This window comes from Lactuca serriola, chromosome 8 (assembly GCF_051521515.1).
Source record: "Lactuca serriola cultivar US96UC23 chromosome 8, Lser_US96UC23_V15, whole genome shotgun sequence".
In the NCBI taxonomy this organism is placed as follows: domain Eukaryota; kingdom Viridiplantae; phylum Streptophyta; class Magnoliopsida; order Asterales; family Asteraceae; genus Lactuca; species Lactuca serriola.
The window spans coordinates 115,422,690-115,443,548 of record NC_136415.1 but is presented as its reverse complement, the minus strand read 5'-3'; the positions used below and the strand labels follow the sequence as shown (position 1 = coordinate 115,443,548).

The 20,859-nt window shown below is 39.3% G+C and overlaps 2 protein-coding genes across 2 annotated transcripts; one reads left to right on the top strand and one right to left on the bottom strand.

Annotated features, from left to right (window-relative positions):
* Nucleotides 1-1,794: 1,794 nt before the first annotated feature.
* LOC145065537 (mitogen-activated protein kinase homolog NTF6-like) lies at nucleotides 1,795-4,538 on the top strand. Its single transcript, XM_079012554.1, has 6 exons — nucleotides 1,795-2,127; nucleotides 2,835-2,964; nucleotides 3,032-3,169; nucleotides 3,258-3,590; nucleotides 3,689-3,872; nucleotides 3,990-4,538. Exons 1-6 carry the CDS (start codon nucleotides 1,952-1,954, stop codon nucleotides 4,172-4,174), a joined length of 1,146 nt encoding a protein of 381 aa, XP_078868680.1. The 5' UTR covers nucleotides 1,795-1,951; the 3' UTR covers nucleotides 4,175-4,538.
* Nucleotides 4,539-17,364: 12,826 nt separating this feature from the next.
* Nucleotides 17,365-20,167, bottom strand: LOC145070608 (Polyketide synthase, enoylreductase family protein). Its single transcript, XM_079017558.1, has 10 exons — nucleotides 19,942-20,167; nucleotides 19,758-19,855; nucleotides 19,138-19,269; nucleotides 18,891-19,034; nucleotides 18,713-18,815; nucleotides 18,519-18,618; nucleotides 18,328-18,404; nucleotides 18,155-18,233; nucleotides 17,758-17,876; nucleotides 17,365-17,551 (listed from the first exon to the last, which is right to left on the bottom strand). The coding sequence occupies exons 1-10, from the start codon at nucleotides 20,115-20,117 to the stop codon at nucleotides 17,458-17,460; spliced, it is 1,122 nt and encodes a 373-aa protein (XP_078873684.1). The 5' UTR covers nucleotides 20,118-20,167; the 3' UTR covers nucleotides 17,365-17,457.
* Between the last annotated feature and the right edge of the window lie 692 nt (nucleotides 20,168-20,859).

Below are 20,859 nucleotides of genomic sequence, written 5' to 3'. Positions count from 1 at the left end.
TAGTAGCCTCAAAAGCTTAAATATAAAATATATGTTGTGATAAGTAGATATCAATGAAGCATAATGATTGGGTTCCTTCAGGACAGTCAGATGATGGTTATGAGTCTTTAAGACCAATGAAGGATTGATCGTGAGTCTTTAGGCCTGATGGGGATGATGAAAAGAGCAATTTGGCATCGTAATCCTAGTAGTTGGATAGTACCACGATGTGTCGTTAGCAAGTATATAAACGAATTACTCGGGCGATAGTTGTACCTTGATATAGATAAAGTAGTTAAAGACTTGCTAGAGGGCTATTGGTGCCCTAGTGATCATTATAACCTAGTAGTTTGGAAGGTAAACAAGCCTTATAATGAGTCTGTCACCAATCTTAGAGTAATTGTTCTAGAGCTTTTGAACCAGCAAACCTATTACAATGATTTTGGTTAAATTTCAGGATGATGGAACATCTGAACTAGGTAGAGAAATCACTTGCGATTAGATTCGTGTGTGATTTAAGTATGTGCCATAAGCCTTTATAGAGGCATGTTCCGGAAAGCGGATTCCGTTAGAGAGTCATGAATAAATTTCTCTAGTTACTTGCTTCTTAACGAGTCGACAATGTTCCTAGTCAAAGGAACAAATCGACATTTCATGTCTGAAGGTGATCATTTGCTGTAAAGTATAGATTCTAGAAGTCTAGATCTACAAGTTCCCAGTTTTGGAAGACTTCGCGAAGAGTTCCATAGTACGTCCAAAATAGAAAACAAAGCTCTACAAGTAATATTGATGCGACAATGCCCGCTAGATCATGAGTTGATCTCGATGACTCCAATAAGATGACATTTAGGTGCACTAGGAGTAGGACTTGGGGGACGAAATCTTTGTAAGTGGGGGAAAGTTGTAACACCCCATTTTCACTCTATAGTAGAATTTCATATAAACTGTTTGTTTATAATATTCGAAGTAGAGATATATTAGTTTTTAGCCAAGACAATCATTATAAACGTATAGTGTCAACAAGATTTCCGTAGATATATAAAACGCTTAAATTTGACTTCGAATGAAGAAATTATGATTATTCGAAGTTTTGCGTCCAACCATATACGGGAAGGCACGTCGTAAAATACAAATCAGAGATAGATTGCTTATCAGCCTAAGTAATCTAAACGAAAGTCGTAGTAATAGTAAATGCGAGAACGCGCATATATAGAACATCTAAATTTGACTTCATATTAGAAAAAATATAATTTTTCAAAGTTTCAGCACAACAATATGGACACACAAATTGAAATCCAAAACGGTTGATTGTTAGTCGAAACAATTTAAATGAGAGTCGAAGATGGTATAAAGTTTTTTTTTTTAATTAAAATTAACATATTTCATAAATCAATTAAAATTTTTTATCAGACTTATGAGCCAACATGATGGCGTAAGATTTAAGTTTAATTTTATCTTTTTTTTTAAATCTGAAAATCAGAAAAACAATTAAGAAAAAAAGAAAAAATCATATTCACAGGGGCAAATCCGTCATTTAAAAAAAACATAATAGATTGGACCAAACAAGCAACAAAATGAAAATTTTGGACCTCTGGTGCTAGCCTAAACTTTTTTGGACCAAAGTGACAATTTTTTACAAACCACAGGGACCATTTATGCAGTTTTGTCTTTAATTAACACGTTCCTATTTTTTATTAGTTTTAATACAATAAAAGAAAAGAGAATGATGACCTTTACGAAAAACTAATCACAATTTGAAAATATTATTAATATATTTAATATTTAGCCCTATGTTCAAAATGTTATTGCGTGCGTGCCCTTTTCCAAGATTCAAAATCAAAAACCCTCCAAACCCATCGTCCTCGTCTCTTTCCCCCCTTCGATTTTGAATCCATAGCAATCACCTATATCAGTAGAAATCATCTGCTGTCGCATCTAAAATCCGACTCTACTGAAGATTAAGAGAGAATCAATGGAGGGAGATGAATCTAAAGGTGGGGGTGGAGGTGAAGGAGCAGTGTTAAAAGGAGTTCCGGCGTACGGTGGCAAATACATTCATTACAACGTACTTGGAAACCTATTCGAGGTTTCTTCCAAGTACGTTCCTCCGATTCAACCTGTAGGCCGTGGTGCATACGGCATCGTTTGGTAATCACGCTAGTTCATCTCTATGTTTTGTGTTCGTCGAATCTAAATTTCTGTGTCTCTAATTTCACTAGTTTACAAGGGCTGGTACTTAGATGTTTATGATATGTTGCTCCCTTACGTCAGCTGAACTTGCAGCATTTTGTGGACACGTAGTACAACGGGGAGATTGATTAATAGTCTGATCATTACATCCATTGATAGTTGCAATGATTTCGATTGGTGCTAGCTTTTGTTGATATTTTACCAAAATTGGAAATGTCGGATTTAAGATAGAACATTTGAAATAAAAATCGATGCAGTTGCTATGAACGAAGTGTATATTAGAAATGTTGGCCATCTGGAAATAAATTCTGAAATTGATGAAGAACAGCTAGCTCAACAGTGAGTTCCTATGGTTTCAAACTAAAATCAGCACAAAAGAGAATGCATGATTTTCCACTTTTCAGTAGTTGGAAGCACCCCTTTGTCTTAATTTATAGCTATTCTTTCCTTGGTTTCTTTTTCTCTTGTAATATGGGGGTATTAGGGTTTGCTTCTTCTGAAGAACCAATTGAAGAAATTCAATTGGTGAGCTTATTGTAAAGTTAGGGGTTTCTTTATTGTTGCTAAAGTATCATAGATCGTCTATTATTCATTTCAAACATTGATCTTATTTTTGGTTTTCTTATTACATAACCTAACTAGGTTGTCACTGTTTTCCATTGTAGTTGTGCTAAAGATTCTGAAACAAAGGAAGATGTTGCAATCAAGAAAATTGGGAATGCATTTGATAACAGTATCGATGCCAAGAGGACTTTAAGGGAAATCAAACTCCTCTGCCATATGGATCATGAGAATGTAAGTAAATTTTATTCTGAAAATCCTTCAAACTCGTAACATCTAATACACAAAATCTTTTTTACAGATCATCAAAATCAAAGACATCATACGCCCACCAAATAAAGAAAACTTCAATGATGTTTACATTGTGTATGAATTAATGGACACCGATCTGCATCAAATCATCCGCTCTACTCAAGCACTAACAGATGACCATTGTCAGGTCAGTTTATGAAATCTTTTATAGATTTTTATATTCAAAATGCTGTCACATTTTTTTTTAAATATTTGCATTGTATTTGGTATGGCAGTATTTTTTGTATCAGTTACTTCGTGGGCTAAAATACGTACACTCTGCAAACGTTTTACACCGTGATTTAAAACCAAGCAACTTGCTTCTGAATGCTAATTGTGATTTAAAGATTTGTGACTTTGGGCTTGCAAGAACAACATCTGAGAGTGATTTCATGACAGAATATGTTGTGACAAGGTGGTATAGAGCCCCTGAGTTGCTGCTTAATTGCTCAGAGTACACCACAGCCATTGATATTTGGTCAGTTGGTTGTATTTTAATGGAGATTGCTTTGAGGGAGCCTCTGTTTCCTGGTAAAGATTATGTTCAACAATTGCAGCTTATAACCGAGGTAACATAATTTATTCCTACTAATGGAAATACAATTCAAAAGACAATAAAAATATAACTTTATTATTTATTATATCTTATCTGTTGAATACAATACAGCTTCTTGGTTCTCCAGATGACTCGGATCTTGGATTTTTGAGAAGTGAGAATGCTCGAAAGTATGTGAAACAACTTCCTCATATACCCTCCAAGACTTTTCAACACAAGTTTCCGAATTTGTCCCCACTTGTGATCGATCTTGCAGAGAAAATGTTGGTTTTTGATCCATCCAAACGCATAACTGGTAAGGGCTTAATCAGGAAAACATCTTTTCTTGACTTCATCTCTTAAGTCATTTCTTCTTTATTAACTCAAAAGAAACCCTCATATAATTTACATTTTTGTGACATGTTTTATAAAGTTGAAGAAGCGCTAAATCACCCGTTTTTGCAAAGTCTACATGAGATAAATGAGGAGCCGATTTGTTCGTCTCCATTTATGTTTGATTTTGAGCAAGCAACTTTAAGTGAGGAAGATGTGAAGGAGCTTATTTGGGAAGAAACTTTGAAGTTTAATCCAGATACTGAAAGTGAAGTGGCTGAGTAATCTTGATTCTGAGTTTTTTGAGATATTTATCTCAAAGTTTGTCTTGAAAATCTTTTTTGTTTTGATGGAAGTTATATGGTATGTTGTGTTTTTGAAAAGCAGAATGATACCAGTGAGTTTCTTGCTTGCAGCCTTGAACCAGAGAAGTAACAACATATCATATAACAAATGATATGAGAGGACTGCTTTAGTGGCTTGTACTTTGTGTATTAAGAGTTGTATATCCATTTGGAGTTTGTTTTTTTGGTTTGCTGAAGGGTCGTGTATCTGAATATGTAGATCAATTTTTTGTTAGTTTTCGTTAAACAAGAGATTGGTTTGAATTTAAGTTTTGAAGATATTTGAAGGGGAATTTGGCATAAAACTCTTTTAAGTTTACATCATTTTATAGGTTTCCCTTTTTGTTTTATTATTTTTTTCCCCTAAATTTACCCTATGTTTTTCATTTAGCTTTATAGTTTACCTTCCTTTTTTCACCCGCTTGAGGTTTCTTAAAATGACAACTGCAAGAATACTCTTTAAATTTGCAAAAAATTATGATTTTAACTTATGATATTTTTGTTGATGTGGCATGTCATGCCAACATCTTATAATTAAGCATCTATAGGATCCATACACTTTATTCAGTACGCCATAGTCCATAACGATTCCTATAATCCCAAAGACATCTTTTTAGGAAGAGAAATTAATTTTCCTTCTACTTTTTGTTCCTATAAATCTTTCTATCCAATTAAATGATAGTGTCACATTTTATGCTCATTTAATGATATTTTAGTATACAAAAATGACACATATCATCATTTAATTAGGTAGAAGAATTTGTAGGAATAAAAGTAGAAGGAGGATTTGTAGGAATAAAAGTAGAAGGATATTTAATTTCTCTTTTAGGAATTAGCAATTGAATCACAATAGGTTTAATAGTTACAAAATACTTAGACCATGTCCATTCATGACTAAAAATCAACTTGGTTCGGAGAATAATATTAAAAGATTGAGAATCTGAGACAAAACCCACCGACGGTGTGGGCACATCAACCCCCAAGTTGTTATTATTTTTTTTAATCCACGTGCCATCGTATCTATTAACCCTTAGATTTTTTTAGGATAAAATTCTATACTTAATAAAATTTAACATTATACATTTCAGAAAAAAAAAAATACTGAAAATCGTAATTTTTTTACTTATAAAAAGAGTATGATATCATATATCTTCATATCCAATCCTCATTTTGTATTTTAATCCTTTTTTATTTGTATTTTCTAAATATGGATGGTGCGTTTTCAAATTTTTATGTAAATCTTGGAGACTCTCAAAATCGTTATAATGTTAAGTATTTTGAAAATTCTCCGTTTTTTTTCAAATCCTAACCAAAATCTTGTCACAAATAATCTTCAAACATCACAAAATACTGAAAAACAACCACGAGGAAATAAATGGGATGCTGCAGAAGATGTCGCTTTAATGTCAGCATGGTGTTTTGCTAGTGAAGATAAGGAGCATGGAAAAAAACCAGAAAAAAAGCATCATTGTCGGCACAAATAAAGCAACTATATGATGCCGCTCGGGTTAAAAATCCATAAAAGCTAAATAGCAGGAACGAAGATCAATGAGAGGTCGTTTTAAACGGCTTAGTGAAAATGCACAAAAGTGGGTTGGTGTATATCGGGAAGCATGGCGTCGAAGAAGAAGTGGAATGAGTCAAAAAGATATTGAAAACGAAGTTCATAAACTTTATGAGGCAAGTGGGAACAAGTTCAACGACATTATTGTTTTTAATGAAGTTATGTGTAAACACGAGAAGTGGGCTTTAGAGTTAGATCGTGACACAACACGTTCCCGTCCTAAATGTGAAGTGGGTAATGAAGAAAGTGGTGGTAGCTCGAAAAGATCAAGGACTACTGAAGAAGGGGAGTATTGTGTCCATTCCAACCTAGAAACGCCAACTAGTGATGGTTCAACAGTTAAACGTCCAACAGGCAGAGATGCGACAAAAAGAAGAAGGGAAAGGTAAGGCTTTTAACGAAATTGTTACAGAACTTCGTGTGGGGGAGAAACGTGGATTTCCGGGTATGATAGGAAGCATTGATTGTATGCACTGGCCATGGAAAAATTGTCCCACTGCTTGAGCTGGACAATATGCAGGTAGAAGCGGTAAACCAACAATCATTTTGGAAGTCGTTGCGTCGTATGACTTATGGATATGGCATGCATTCTTTGGAACACCGGGTACGTACAATGACATTAACGTCCTCCATCGGTCTCCTATTTTTGATGATGTCTTAGCAGGTCGGGCACCAAATGTGAGTTATGTCTTATCTCACTAATCGCATATATCCCTCATGGGCTGCTTTTGTCAAGTCAATAACTCCCCCTCAACTTCGAAAACACAACTTGTTTGCTGAACATCAAGAGGCCGCTAGAAAAGATGTTGAACGAGCATTTGGAGTTCTACAAGCTCGTTTTGCATTTCTTCGACACCCATGTCTTTTGTGGGACAAGGATATGATAGGGAAAATTATGATTGCATGTATTATCATTCATAATATGATTGTGGAGGATGAACGTTGTACATACCTTCACTATTAAGATCCATCCGAATTTCTAAATGACAGACCTACAAACCGGAAACGAAGAACCTGTAACGCCCCATTCCTAAGAGTACTTAATTGAGAGTCCCCGGGATTTAAGAGGAAGGGTATTTTGGTCATCTTGTGGGAAGAGTGGAAAAAGAGGGCCAAATATGAAATTTGGGGACATGCCGAGTACGCCCAACGTAAGCTGGGATTACGCCCAACGTAATTGAGTAAGTGACGCGGGTGTAAGGTTGAGTTCGCCCAACGTACTAGAGGTACGCCCAACGTACTCTCAGAGTTCTAAAACCCTAAAATTAGGGTCAGCCACTATATAAGGAACATGTTGGTTCATACCCTAGCCTCCATAAGCTCTCTCTTAACCTCAGAAACCCTAGATAGCCGTTCCACCTCCATTGTTGGGTGTGTTTGGCTTTGGAAAGCTTATTTTGGCAAAGGAGAGGCTAGAAGAAGAAAGAGGAAGTTGTCCAAGAAGGAGTTGAGTGGCTGGAGCTTATAGATCTGGAAAGATATCATCCTTTGGAGCCTATCTAAGGTATAAAGCTTCTTGCTTGTCATTTATATTGCATAGATCTAAGTGATGTGAAGTTTTGACATCATAATTGTCCCAAAAGTCCTCATCTTGATGCATGTTTTGAGTTGGTCGAGATTATCTGTCCTTTCAGACCTTTGGAGAGGTCTTGAGTGAGAAAAATGAGGTCCCAAGGGCTGTGGTTGTTCCATGTGTGAGATATGTAGGTCTTAATAGATTAAGACCTTGGATTAAGAGCTTTATGGACGTCCCAAGTGATAAAGTTTGAGACTTTATGAATCTTAGGCACATTTGGCCTAAGGATCTGAAGTTTGGGCTTAAGAGCTTAAGCCATTAAAAAGTTATGTGGACTTAATGAGCAGCGAAGTTACGCCCCGCGTAACTTAGGAGTACACCCCGCGTAGCGGGTCAGTGCCCTGATCCCCAGTTGCGAATCAGCATGTACGCCCCGCGTACCAAGGAGGGTACGCCCAGCGTACTCCCTCTGTTGGGTTTTTCATTTTGGGCCTTAGGGATTGGGCAGTTATTGGGCTGCTGGATTTAGGGTCGTGACTGGACATTATGTATAGAGTATTGTGGACCCATTAGTTATTATGGACCATGGGTCTAGGCCCATTTGGTGAGGTGGGCCCAATTTAGTAAATTGGGCCAATAGTGGGCTTTGCTTCGGACTTTTGGTCTTTGGGCTATTAGTGGGATTGAGAGCTTATCCAGTGTTGGGCTGGAATGAGTTAAGGGTAAATTGGTCAATTAATCCTTGGAAGGGTATTGTGCTTAGCCTAATGATTATTTGTGTTATGTTGGCTAGTTCGGGATTTTCGGTGAGTCACTGATTCGAGTATCTGCTTCTTCAGTTCAAAGTTTCGGCAGTGGCAAGGTGAGTTATCCTCACTATATCAACAGGGTCTAAGGCACCAAGGCCGGCCCTTTATCGGATTGAGATCTGGGTATTGTTGTTATGATTATTGCTTGATATGGTTGAATCCTGGTAGCTAGGATGGTATATGTTAGAGACCTGGTTAAGGTCTGTATCCTGTTATATAGGATGATGCTATGCTAGTGACCGGTTAGGTCGGTATCCTGGTTAGGATGATGATATGTTATGTGATCTGCTAGATCGGCTTGTTGACTGTGAATTGTTATATGATTGTATGTTTATGTACACATGGTTGTTGGATTGGGGTTGGTTTGAGGCGGGTCCTCCTTTGTGCTGTAGGCCAAGATACCCAGGGCGGACCGGTTGTCTCGAAGGCCCAACGAGCGGTTCAAATATGCTGTAGGCCCCAAGAGGGCGGACCAGACGTGCTGAGGCTCGGAGAATGGACCAGGCCGACTGAAGGCCCGGTGCGGTCGGACCAGTCATACTGTAGACTCAAGAAGTGGACCAGGTGGATTGAAGTCCCGGAGCGGGCGGACCAATCACACTGTAGACTCGATGTATATGGTTAGACTCGGAGGGTGGACCAGGTGGACTGTTGGCCGGTGTGGCGGACCAGTCACACAGTAGACCCGAAGTGCATGGTTGTTCTGTGATCAGATATGATATGGCATGTTATGTGTGTATGGTATATGTGGTTGGTATTTTGGGGATATCTCACCTTGCTTTCGGGCTTACAGTTGTGGTTTAATGTTTTTTAGGTTCTTCAGGAGACCATGGAAAGGCAAAGGCGTGATCGTACCGCTCCTCATGTTTATGTTGTAATGTGATTCTGGGAATACTCTAAATCAATTGTATTGAAAACCTTTTTGTAATAATTTAATGAAATCGGGATGTTTTTGAAAAGTTTAAATTGGTTGGAATTTTTCGGTCGTTACAAGTTGGTATCAGAGCCTTGGTTTGAGTGAATTGGAGGAACACTTGTGTGACTCCAGTCTCAAATCGAGGAGGGTTTTCAAAAGAGAATTTAAAATGATTTTCAAAATGGGTAAAGGAGGACGCGGAGGTACGATCAATCGGAGCCAGTAAGTAACCCCAAAATACCATACATGATATTTGTTTTTGAGCTTTGATAGAACAGCATGCTAGTGCTAGGCTAGGGATCTTCAGGATTTCATGATAATGTTGCCTGATTTATGATGCCCGTTAGCCTAGGGTTTCCTTGTGGGAGATTTCCAGTGTTCCTCTAGTAGTGAGGGTTGAGCGCTTGTTTTGTATGTTTTCACTAGGGTGTTGTGGTAGTACTTCATACAAATATGGGTAGGTGTGGAAGGTAGTATGGGCCCGTACTACTGAAAGCACAGGACCCATACGCGTATCTGGGAAACCATGACCTCTAGGGTTGGATTGAGAGTTGGTTCCCGAGATATTGGGAAGAATCTGAGATTTTGTGGTGTTTTTCAGTATGGAGATTCCGAGGCATGCTGGGAGTGGATCCGGGTCAGGATCGGGAGAAGGAGAGGGAGTTCTAGGCGGGTCAGTGCCGCTCGAGGTTATTGGTCAGATGAGCACGTGCGAGTTGGATGCGAGGATTCGTGAGATCCTGCATGATGAGGTTGCTGCGTTGTTCCGGGCTGAGTTGCCGGAACTGTTTGGGTCGATCAAGACCGCCATGGTTGAGTATTTTGATGAGCGCTATGCAGCTCTCACAGAGACAGTTGCCGCGGCGGCTACAACGGCTGTAGCAGCGGCAGGGGGAGGAGCTGGTCGAGGTTTTCAGTATCGGGACTTCGATAATACGAAGCCTCCTACCTTTGATGGGGTTCAGGACCCGATTGTTTCTATGAGGTGGTTATCGGACGTGGAGGGGTGTTTCTTCACGTGTTCATGCCCTGCTAATCAGAGGGTGAGGTGTGCTCTGAACCTGTTGAGGCTCGGGGCGAAGGATTGGTGGAGATTGACCATGGGGTCATATTCGGATGCGCAGAGGGCTGCGGTTTCATGGGATCAGTTCAGAGAAATGTTCAGCACTCGTTATGTTCCGCGGGTTGAGAGGGAGAGATTGGCTCAGGAGTTCCTTGAGCTGAAGCAGGGTTCGGAGTCGGTGACGGAGATCACCAGGATGTTCACTGAGAGGGCGATGTTTTGCCCTGAGTTCGCTTTGGAGCAGGCTCAGATGTCCCGATATCTGAGTATGCTCAAGAGAGATATCAGACAGTTTGTGTCTACGCAGAGGTGCGAGACTTTGTTGGAGTTGCAGGAGGCCGCCAGGCGGCGTGAGTTGGAGATTGAGTTGCAGTTGCGTGAGCTGAGGTAGGCTCCGGTGCAGTCGCAGCCGGCGCCGAAACGGTCCAAGACCGTTGATTCTAGGGTGGGATATCAGAGCAGCCACTCTTGTGGGAAGTGTGGGAAGGGTCACACCGGAGTTTGTAGGTCCGGTGGTGCATGCCGCAAGTGCGGAAAGGAGGGGCACTATGCGAGGGATTGTCGGCAGTCAGTGCCGGTTCGGAATTTGAGGATTTGTTATCATTGTCATCAGGTTGGACATTTGAGGGTCAACTGTCCACAGCTTGCTGCAGGACCGGTGCAGGCTCCAGCACCGGCCACTTTGAGGATCACAGGTGGAGGTCAGGGTGGAGCGGAGCCCCCAAGGGCTCAGGGTCGTGCTTTTCAGCTTACAGCAGAGGAGGTCAGAGCAGTGCCGGATGCAGCTACGAGTATGTTTCCTTCTTGATATCTTGCTATCTTGTGATTATTGTGGAGTATTGTTTATCTGCTAGTCTCATTGTGTGGTTTTCGGTGTGGTATTCGTTGTTCTTTGAGGGTTATGGTATGGTTATGGGTTAGTGTTGGGGATTACGTTTGTTATCATTCATGAGGGTTATTAGTGGAAATCTGGCGTTTGGTCTGAATGTCGGGTAGCATCTGCAGTCTGAGGAGGGGTTAGCTGAAGATGAAGTTTCTTTTGAGCTCGGGATGATCAGTGTTGATATGTGATTTTGTGAAGGTTGCTAGTGCTAGTGGAATCAGTTCGCGTGTTCGTGTTTGTGTTATGTAGGGTTGTTGAGGGAGGTCGGTGATGGCGACCGGTGGTTGATAGTCAGTGTTATAAGTGGGGGAGAATTGGAAAATTCTTCGGAAGATCGATGAGCATTGGAGGTTGTTTAGCTGCTTGGGATTCAGCAGTGTTTCTGTCAGCCAAGAGCGTAGGTTGGTATGAATAAGTGGCACGCATGCGGGGCGGGATACATACCAAGGGTATTTGATTGTAAAGGGCCTGGGATCAGGCCGGGATTGAGTATGTAGGGATGAAAGTGGGTCCAAACCCGGACCCAATGGACCCGGACCCGGAAAACCCGGAACCGATTAACGGGATTTTATAGAACCGGAAACCGGACCGGTATATAGGAACCGGTTCCGGTTCGGTTTCGGGTATGGTTCCGGGTAAAGTGGGTCTAGAACCGGAAAACCCGGAAACATCAAAGTGGGTAGGTTGGAACCGGATAAAGTGGGTTTAGACCCGAAAAACCCGAAAAAACCGGAATTTTTTGGTAATTACTTACAACTTAGTGGGTTGAACTTTGAAAATTTTCATATTGATATCCCCACTTTGGGGGACTGTAACTTATTGAATACGAAACCACAATTAACAAAATTAGAGTCTAAAATCATGTACAAACTCTAAAATACACTCTGGAAAAACCCGCATGTCAATCCGAATTTAAACGAATGAGATATACTTATGTTAATATTTTCACATAATACAAAGTACAAAAACAAATAGCTGAAAAGTTGAAAATTTTCAGTTTTGATATCCCGACTTCGGAGGACTGTAAATCATTGAATGTTAAACCAAAAATGACAAAATTATAGTCTAAACTCATGTACAAACTGTAAACTAGAAGTTGAAAAAAACCACATGTCAATCCAACTTCAAACGAATTAGATATGCATGCTTTAAAACTTTCACCGAATACAAAAAAAACTAAAAAACTAAAAACTTTCAGCTTTGGTATCTCAACTTTTGAGGACTGTAAGTCAATGAATATAAAAATAAAAATGAAAATTTTATAGTCTAGAATCATGTACAAACTCTAAACTACATGTTGGAAAAAACCGTATGTCAATTGGAGTTGAAACGAATAAGATATGCATCTTGTAAACGTTTCATAAAAAGTGGTTCCGGCCCTAAAAGTGGTTCCGGTTCCAAAAACCGGTTCCGGATTTTAGACCCGGTTTACCCAGACCCAATGGACCCAAATCCGGATTACCCGGAACCCGGATAAAGCCAATTTTTAAACCCGGAACCGGACCCGGTTCTATATATTCCGGTTCTAACGGGTCCGGTTCCGGTTCGGTTCCGGTTCCGGTCCGGTTTTCCGGTTCTAAATCTCATCCCTATGAGTATGTATGATAGAGATAGAGTTCGGAACCCCTAGAGGGCTAGAACGGTATGCATGGGAGGGTTTCCCGAAGAGATAACTCGAAAGAATGAATGCTAGCTGAGCGGTCCGGGTAGACTGAAGGCCGGTAGGCGTACCAGTCAGGCCGAAGGCTCGGAGAATGGTCCAGCCAGGCTGAAGGCCCTGGAGGGCGGTCCAGGTTGGCTGAAGGTTCTGAGAGTGGTGCAGATTGGTTGAAGGCCTGGTAAGGCGGTCCGGTCATGCTGAAGACCCTGCAGGTATTGTTAGATCGGTTCTAGGAAATAGATTGAGTATGTCGCGATGTGTTAGCATTAGAAGGTCTGGCCCCGGGTATTGATCTCGATTAGAGGAGATAGTGCATGGACTCGAGAGTCCTTGCGAGCGGATTCAGAGCATGTGTGTTGCATGGATTGCGGTTATGCTATAGGGGAGTGGTGTAGCGTTGGGCGAGCACCGTGTCACTTGTCGCAGTGACAAGGCGGCCAAATGGATTTCCTTGGTAAGGAAAGAGAGAGGAATGTAGCTCCGAGAGGGAGTGTAAATTCACGGAAGCGAAAGCGGCAGTGCAGAGTTATGATTGGAGTGATCCAATTATGGTCTTTGAGCAGCATGATTACGACACTGGTATGGAATCACATCCGGATGGGATGCCTGCTGAGGTTGCGAAAGGATTTCCGCGAGGGTAGAGCCAAGAGGCTCGGAAAGGATGCAGGGATGGAGTCTTGGATTCCCTGATTGACTCTGATCAAGGAATTGTGTATGTAGTGGTGATTCATCCTGGGGAATGTTTGGAGGTGTCGTCAGTGTGACGGGTTTTCACATCCCGAGGGTGCTAGAGCTAGTTCAGCATGTGCATGCGATTGTAAGAGGAGAACTCATGGAAGTTGCTCTGAGGCTGAAGAATGTGTCATTCTGTCAGCATGGAATGGATAGAGTTGGACTCGGATCGGGAACCCGGTGGTTCGAGGGTTATATCTAGCTCGTAAGAGTCAAGTGATTGTTGTGATCAGGATCGAGAAAAGTGCCATGGAGTGGTACTCGGTTGATAAGTGTGGTTATCAAAGGGTGAAGTCGGTGGCCGGCTTGAGGCGGTGGTCAGAACACCGCAAGAAAAGGGAAGGTTGAGTTTCGGACTTTGAAGGGTGTGTCTTAAGGAACCTGGTTTGGTTAATGCCAGGTGGTGCGTTGCGCGAAAAGTCTTGGAGTAGAATTGTCGCAGGCTTCGAGGGCGAAGCCTTATTTAAGTAGGGGAGAATTGTAACGCCCCGTTCCTAAGAGTACTTAATTGAGAGTCCCCGGGATTTAAGAGGAAGGGTATTTTGGTCATCTTGTGGGAAGAGTGGAAAAAGAGAGCCAAATATGAAATTTGGGGACACGCCGAGTACGCCCAGCATAATTGAGTAAGTGACGCGGGTGCAAGGTTGAGTACGCCCAACGTACTAGAGGTATGCCCAACGTACTCTCAGAGTTGTAAAACCCTAAAATTAGGGTCAGCCACTATATAAGGAACATGTTGGTTCATACCCTAGCCTCCATAAGCTCTCTCTTAACCTCAGAAACCCTAGATAGCCGTTCCACCTCCATTGTTGGGTGTGTTTGGCTTTGGAAAGCTTATTTTGGCAAAGGAGAGGCTAGAAGAAGAAAGAGGAAGTTGTCCAAGAAGGAGTTGAGTGGCTGGAGCTTATAGATCTGGAAAGATATCATCCTTTGGAGCCTATCTGAGGTATAAAGCTTCTTGCTTGTCATTTATATTGCATAGATCTAAGTGATGTGAAGTTTTGACATCATTCTTGTCCCAAAAGTCCTCATCTTGATGCATGTTTTGAGTTGGTCGAGATTATCTGTCCTTTCAGACCTTTGGAGAGGTCTTGAGTGAGAAAAATGAGGTCCCAAGGGCTGTGGTTGTTCCATGTGTGAGATATGTAGGTCTTAATAGATTAAGACCTTGGATTAAGAGCTTTATGGACGTCCCAAGTGATAAAGTTTGAGACTTTATGAATCTTAGGCACATTTGGCCTAAGGATCTGAAGTTTGGGCTTAAGAGCTTAAGCCATTAAGAAGTTATGTGGACTTAATGAGTAGCGAAGTTACGCCCCACGTAACTTAGGAGTACGCCCCGCGTAGCGGGTCAGTGCCCCAATCCCCAGTTACGAATCAGCGTGTACGCCCTGTGTACCAAGGAGGGTACGCCCAGCGTACTCCATCTGTTGGGTTTTTCATTTTGGGCCTTAGGGATTGGGCAATTATTGGGCTGCTGGATTTAGGGCCGTGACTGGACATTATGGATAGAGTATTGTGGACCCATTAGTTATTATGGACCATGGGTCTAGGCCCATTTGGTGAGGTGGGCCCAATTTAGTAAATTGGGCCAATAGTGGGCTTTGCTTCGGACTTTTGGTCTTTGGGCTATTAGTGGGCTTGAGAGCTTATCCAGTGTTGGGACGGAATGAGTTAAGGGTAAATTGGTCAATTAATCCTTGGAAGGGTATTGTGCTTAGCCTAATGATTATTTGTGCTATGTTGGCTAGTTCGGGATTTTCGGTGAGTCGGTGATTCAAGAATCTGCTTCTTCAGTTCAGAGTTTCGGCAGTGGCAAGGTGAGTTATCCTCACTATATCAACAGGGTCTAAGGCAACAAGGCCGACCCTTTATCGGATTGAGATCCGGGTATTGTTGTTATGATTATTGCTTGATATGGTTGCATCCTGGTAGCTAGGATGGTATATGTTAGAGACCTGGTTAAGGTCGGTATCCTGTTATGTAGGATGATGCTATGCTAGTGACCGGTTAGGTCGGTATCCTGGTTAGGATGATGATATGTTATGTGATCTGCTAGATCGGCTTGTTGACTGTGAATTGTTATATGATTGTATGTTTATGTGCACATGGTTGTTGGATTGGGGTTGGGTTGAGGCGGGTCCTCCTTTGTGCTGTAGGCCAAGATACCCAGGGCGGACCGGTTGTCCCGAAGGCCCAACGAGCGGTCCGGATATGCTGTAGGCCCCAAGAGGGCGGACCAGAAGTGCCGAGACTCGGAGAGTGGACCAGGCCGACTGAAGGCCCAGTGCGGGCGAACCAGTCATACTGTAGACTCAGAGAGTGGACCAGGTGGATTGAAGGCCCGGAGCGGGCGGACCAATCACACTGTAGACTCGATGTATATGGTTAGACTCGAAGGGTGGACCAGGTGGACTGTTGGCCGATGCGGCGGACCAGTCACACAGTAGACCCGAAGTGCATGGCTGTTCTGTGATCGGATATGATATGGCATGTTATGTGTGTATGGTATATGTGGTTGGTATTTTGGGGATATCTCACTAAGCTTTTGGGCTTACAGTTGTGGTTTAATGTTTTTCAGGTTCTTCAGGAGACCGTGGCAAGGCAAAGGTGTGATCGTCCCGTTCCTCATGTTTATGTTGTAATGTGATTCTGGGAATACTCTAAATCAATTGTATTGAAAATCTTTTTGTAATAATTTAATGAAATCGGGTTGTTTTTGAAAAGTTTAAATTGGTTGGAATTTTTCGGTCGTTACAGAACCTATATTGAAGATGACGATTAAAATTTAGAATATTTCACTCAACGAATTGCAGACCTATCCAGTTATATGACCAATAAGGCACAACTTCGCAATAGAGAAGCTTATAACATTCTGAAAAATAATTTGATTGAGCATATATAGCAAAATTTTGGCATTGATGGATAATTATGTAGTTTGCATCTTCCGTATCTGTAATCTTGTATTTCATGTTTTGGTTGTAACTTTGTTTATCTATTTTATTAAGTTTGTTTTATAAATATAAAATATTTTTTTTAGTTTTATATTTAAAATAAATAATTTATTAATAGAACTAAATTAAATATTTTTTAATTTTTCTAATAAATATTAGTAGGATAAAAAATAATCTTAAAATTTATTATTTATATAATAAAAAAATGGTTTGAGTTGGTTTGTTAATGAGGGTAAGAAGTTTGGTTTAGTTGAATTGAGTATGTGGAAGAGAGAGAAACTATTTAATTAATGGATAGTTGGGTTGGTTTTAGCTGTTAATGCGAGTAGTTAGTAGCCTTAGGTAAACAAGTCCAATCAACACAAAATATTTAATCAGCATGAACACCGGAAAAAAAAAGTAAAATGAGTAAAATCAATATGTTGCATAAAAATTATGGGATAAAATTGCAAATAAAATAACATACCTACAAAAAAATTGTAAAATTCTTACAAACTTAAGCGTTTTTCTTACAAATTTCACTTTCAAGGAAACCTAAAAATCAATGAAAAAAGGTTAAACTAGAAAGTTAAATGAAAATTACCCATGCAAAAGCAAAAATGGAAAAGATAAAACCAATAAAATTGTGTAAAGTTTTTATGCCATTTCCCCTATTTTAAGGGAGGTGGTTTTGACTTTTTGGCTATGATCAAGTACTATCGTTTGATGTCATCAGGGCAAATGTTTTGATTCTATCAAATTATTAAAAAAAAAGTTTATTTAATTTTCTTGAACTATAAAAAAGTATCAAATGAAACTGGCCAATATGCGGTTGGATGAAGATAACAGCACGATTATCATGCAACTTAAGTTAAATTTATAATAATTAAAAATCTAGTTAAAGTTTGAAGAGTTGATTGTCAATTACAAAATTACAAAAGAAAACATTTTGGGACGAAAACTGAAAATGTGATTTACTCTTAGTTTTTATGAATTGCCCTCAAAACAATTACTTAAAGTGACTAATTATTAAAAGAGAAGATGCACACATGATGTAAAAGGAACAACTTTCATTATTATTACTATTATTTTGTAAATATCAAAGACAAGATACAAGGTTAGAAGTACATTGTCATAATTAGGTGGAATTAGAACTTAATGACTTGCTTAGGTTGGCTTCCAAGCTTCCCAAGTGCCTTGTCTAATGCTGTGTGAAACTCACTGAAGGGAGCAAGCTCCATACTGCAAAAAAAAAAAAAAAGACTTAATCTGGTAAGCTATATATGGTATGTATGCTTCTTTGATTTAATACATAAAAGAACAACTTAATAAAATAAAATAAGAAAACTAATATAGACCTCCCTCCCCATTAACTATTAAGTCCCAACCTTTAACACATTCACACTCATTTATTTATTTTCCTTAATGGGAATAAATTGAGGACTTACTCGTATTTCAATTTTCCCTCACGAATCAATCCCAAAAGATAATCTATCATTTCTCTGCACTCTTCTTTCCTATCTGAGCTAATCCATTTTTGCAACCAGAATCCTTTCAATGAAAGCTCCTGCATGCAAATTCAAATTATCATCATAAACATTCATTTTGATGATTCTTAGACAAAATTAATCATGAAAAAAAAGTTTAATTTCTACTAAGCATTTAAACAAATACAAACAAAAACACAACCTATTATAAGCCAATATTAATATAGTGGTTTTTATGATTATTGGGTTAGAATAATAATAGGTTGTGCTTTTATGACATTCGCAATACGAAAATATTACAAAATTTAGAAAAATCAAATGAGTCAAATGTGAATGAATGATAAAATTGATTACTTACTTTAAATATGAAGGATGAAGTTGATACAGTTACAGGCTTCTTAGCCATTCCACCATAGGTCACCATTGTTCCACCTTGCCTGAAACCATTATTCGTATTTTATTCCAAAGAAACCTTAAAATTATATGAAATTTATATAATTAAACACACACACACACACGCTCTACTCTTACCTTAAGAATTTAAGAACCAAAGAAGCAGCATTACCACCAACACAATTAAATCCCAATGCAGGTTCGGGTAAATTATCCTACAAAATGAACAAGTGAAAAAAAGAAAAAGAGTAAATCATATCATACCTTGACAGATAAAACAATGAAAAAATAAAACAACACAGTTTGTAGGTTTTTCAGATGAAAATTACCAAAAAGCCCTTGACATTTTTCACATCAAGCTGGCTCTCGGTAAACACGACATCAGCACCAAGTTTCTTGAGTTTCTCTTTCGCATCATCTGACCCTGGCCTACATGTGAATAAAATCCACCAATCGAACAAAATTACAAATAATCAAGCACTGAAGTATACAAAATGGGCAAAATGGGAAATTGTTTGCTGACCTGTCCCTTATAATATTAATGGTATGGATGCCACGGAGTTTAGCAAGCTGAATCACACACTGTCCAACCATGCTAGTTGCTCCATTTTGCACAATTGCATCCCCTACTTATGTATAGACATAAAATCATTACATAAAAGTACACTAAAAAGTAATGATAAAAACAGACATTTTAGCACCTGATTTGAGATCCACATAGTCTTCTATCATCCTAAGTGCAGTCAAAGGATTTATTGTAACTGTGGCAGCATATTCAACTGGTGTATCTCTATCGATTTTGTGCCAGAAATCTTTATCTTTAACAACATGTGTCTGCCATGTCCCTAACAAGAAAACCTTTATTGATTCAAACACATGATTTGTATGTGCATGGGTTTGTAACTTGTACTACAAAGCTATCATCATTGATTGAAATCAAGAGTCTACCAGGTGATGGTGGAGATGCCATAACCAAATCGCCAGGAGAAAGACCTTGTACTGCTGAGCCTATTGAGTGAACTTCGCCAACTCCTTCATATCCTGCAACAGTTGGGAGTGGTGGCCTCACAGGGTAGACACCTACATGAACATGTAAAACCCCAATGCTCAACATTATGTGTATATGTAACATTATCAAAAGTTACAGTGATTTCATATTGTTGGATTGCTGATTTCATTGATACTAGATGCCAAAAACACTTTCGTTTCAAACTAAATCTGTTACTGGAGAGGAGATGCATTTCATCAGGTAATGCATTGATTATTTGAATAAATGTAAGAGGGAGTTTCTAGTATTTGGTTGACTTTTTGGTATTTCGATTCAAAAGATAAGAATTAGGTTAAGCAACTAGCATCCTCGATCCGTGATTCATGGAGATTTGAGGCATATGTGACAATCACATCATCCTCTTTCCAGTTTTAACAATCAATCAAAAGAAAATTTAAGGATTTATAAAGGAAAATTTACGCATACCGGTAATTACGAGTCATCGTCTAGTGAGAAAATTCATAAACCGGGAACCAATAGCAACAACAAATGAATAGGATTAATAAGTGTCATTTCAAACCTTCGATTCTATTAATGTCAGATGGATTGATGGGGGCAGCAAGCATTTTAACACAGACGTCGTTTGCTCCAACTGGAACCGGTGGAAGTTCGATTACTCTGCACACAAGTTTTTTTTTTTAATGAGTTCATCATTTGGTAATTAAAACTGTAACAGAGGCCGAATTACTTAGAGAGAATATAACTTGGTGACAGTATCCGGAGGACCGTGTTTCTCGTAGAACACTGCTGTAGACGGCGGCGACTTGAGGGCGGAGAAAGCCCTAACGATGCCGGAAGTATGAATACGAGGGCTGAGGAGTTGCGAGTGCGTCCACGTTCCATGGATGGCTTTTAGAGTGACAAACCTCGTACATGCCATTTCTATGGAGCTTAATCTCTCGGTTCTGCAACTCTCCAAATTGTTATATCAACACTTTGTTTGTAATTAAATTAATAATAAAGGGAAAATGACTTAAAAATATAATAATGTTTCAAAAACATACAAAAAAAACATCATTATTTTTTTTAGAATGTGCTTTAATAACCTTCATCCATCAAATTAGGGTTCAGATAAAGAATCAATGAGTTTCAGAAAAGACTTGGATAAATTAACTATGAAATACAGGAATCTCAAATGTTGTATGTTGTTGTTCTTTGTTATGTTTTTTATGTATGTTATGTTGAAATGAAATGAAAATTGTAATGTAATGACTTTGGTAATGTATTTAGAAAGTTTGGTTAATTAAAAGTCTTGTATTGGAATTGATTCAATGTTTTATGGAAATAAATTTAGTTTTGATAAAGGAATGGGACCAATGATTCTTAAATATAGTTGAGTGCTCATACTGGAATGGAAACAGTGATTCCTGAAATGGAATGGAATTATTAATTACTGCTTAATATTGATTCTTCACACAGGAATGGAATTAATGATTCCTGATTAATTGTTATTGTGTAAATTGAAATGGAATTAATGATTCCTGGTTAATATTGATTCTTCACACAGGAATGGAACCAGTGATTCCTAGAATGGAATGGAATTATTGATTATTGCTTTATATTGATTCTTCACACATGAATGGAATTAATGATTCCTGATTAATAGTCATTGTATATATTGA

Coding starts and splice junctions, on each gene's coding strand:
- LOC145065537 (XM_079012554.1), top strand. CDS start 1,952: ATGGAGGGAGATGAATCTAAAGGTGGGGGTGGAGGTGAAGGAGCAGTG. Junction 2,965..3,031: donor GCCATATGGATCATGAGAAT/GTAAGTAAATTT, acceptor TCTTTTTTACAG/ATCATCAAAATCAAAGACAT. Junction 3,170..3,257: donor TAACAGATGACCATTGTCAG/GTCAGTTTATGA, acceptor TTGGTATGGCAG/TATTTTTTGTATCAGTTACT.
- LOC145070608 (XM_079017558.1), bottom strand. CDS start 20,117: ATGGCATGTACGAGGTTTGTCACTCTAAAAGCCATCCATGGAACGTGG. Junction 19,270..19,757: donor TGACATTAATAGAATCGAAG/GTTTGAAATGAC, acceptor ATGTTCATGTAG/GTGTCTACCCTGTGAGGCCA. Junction 18,405..18,518: donor AAAATGTCAAGGGCTTTTTG/GTAATTTTCATC, acceptor TTCATTTTGTAG/GATAATTTACCCGAACCTGC.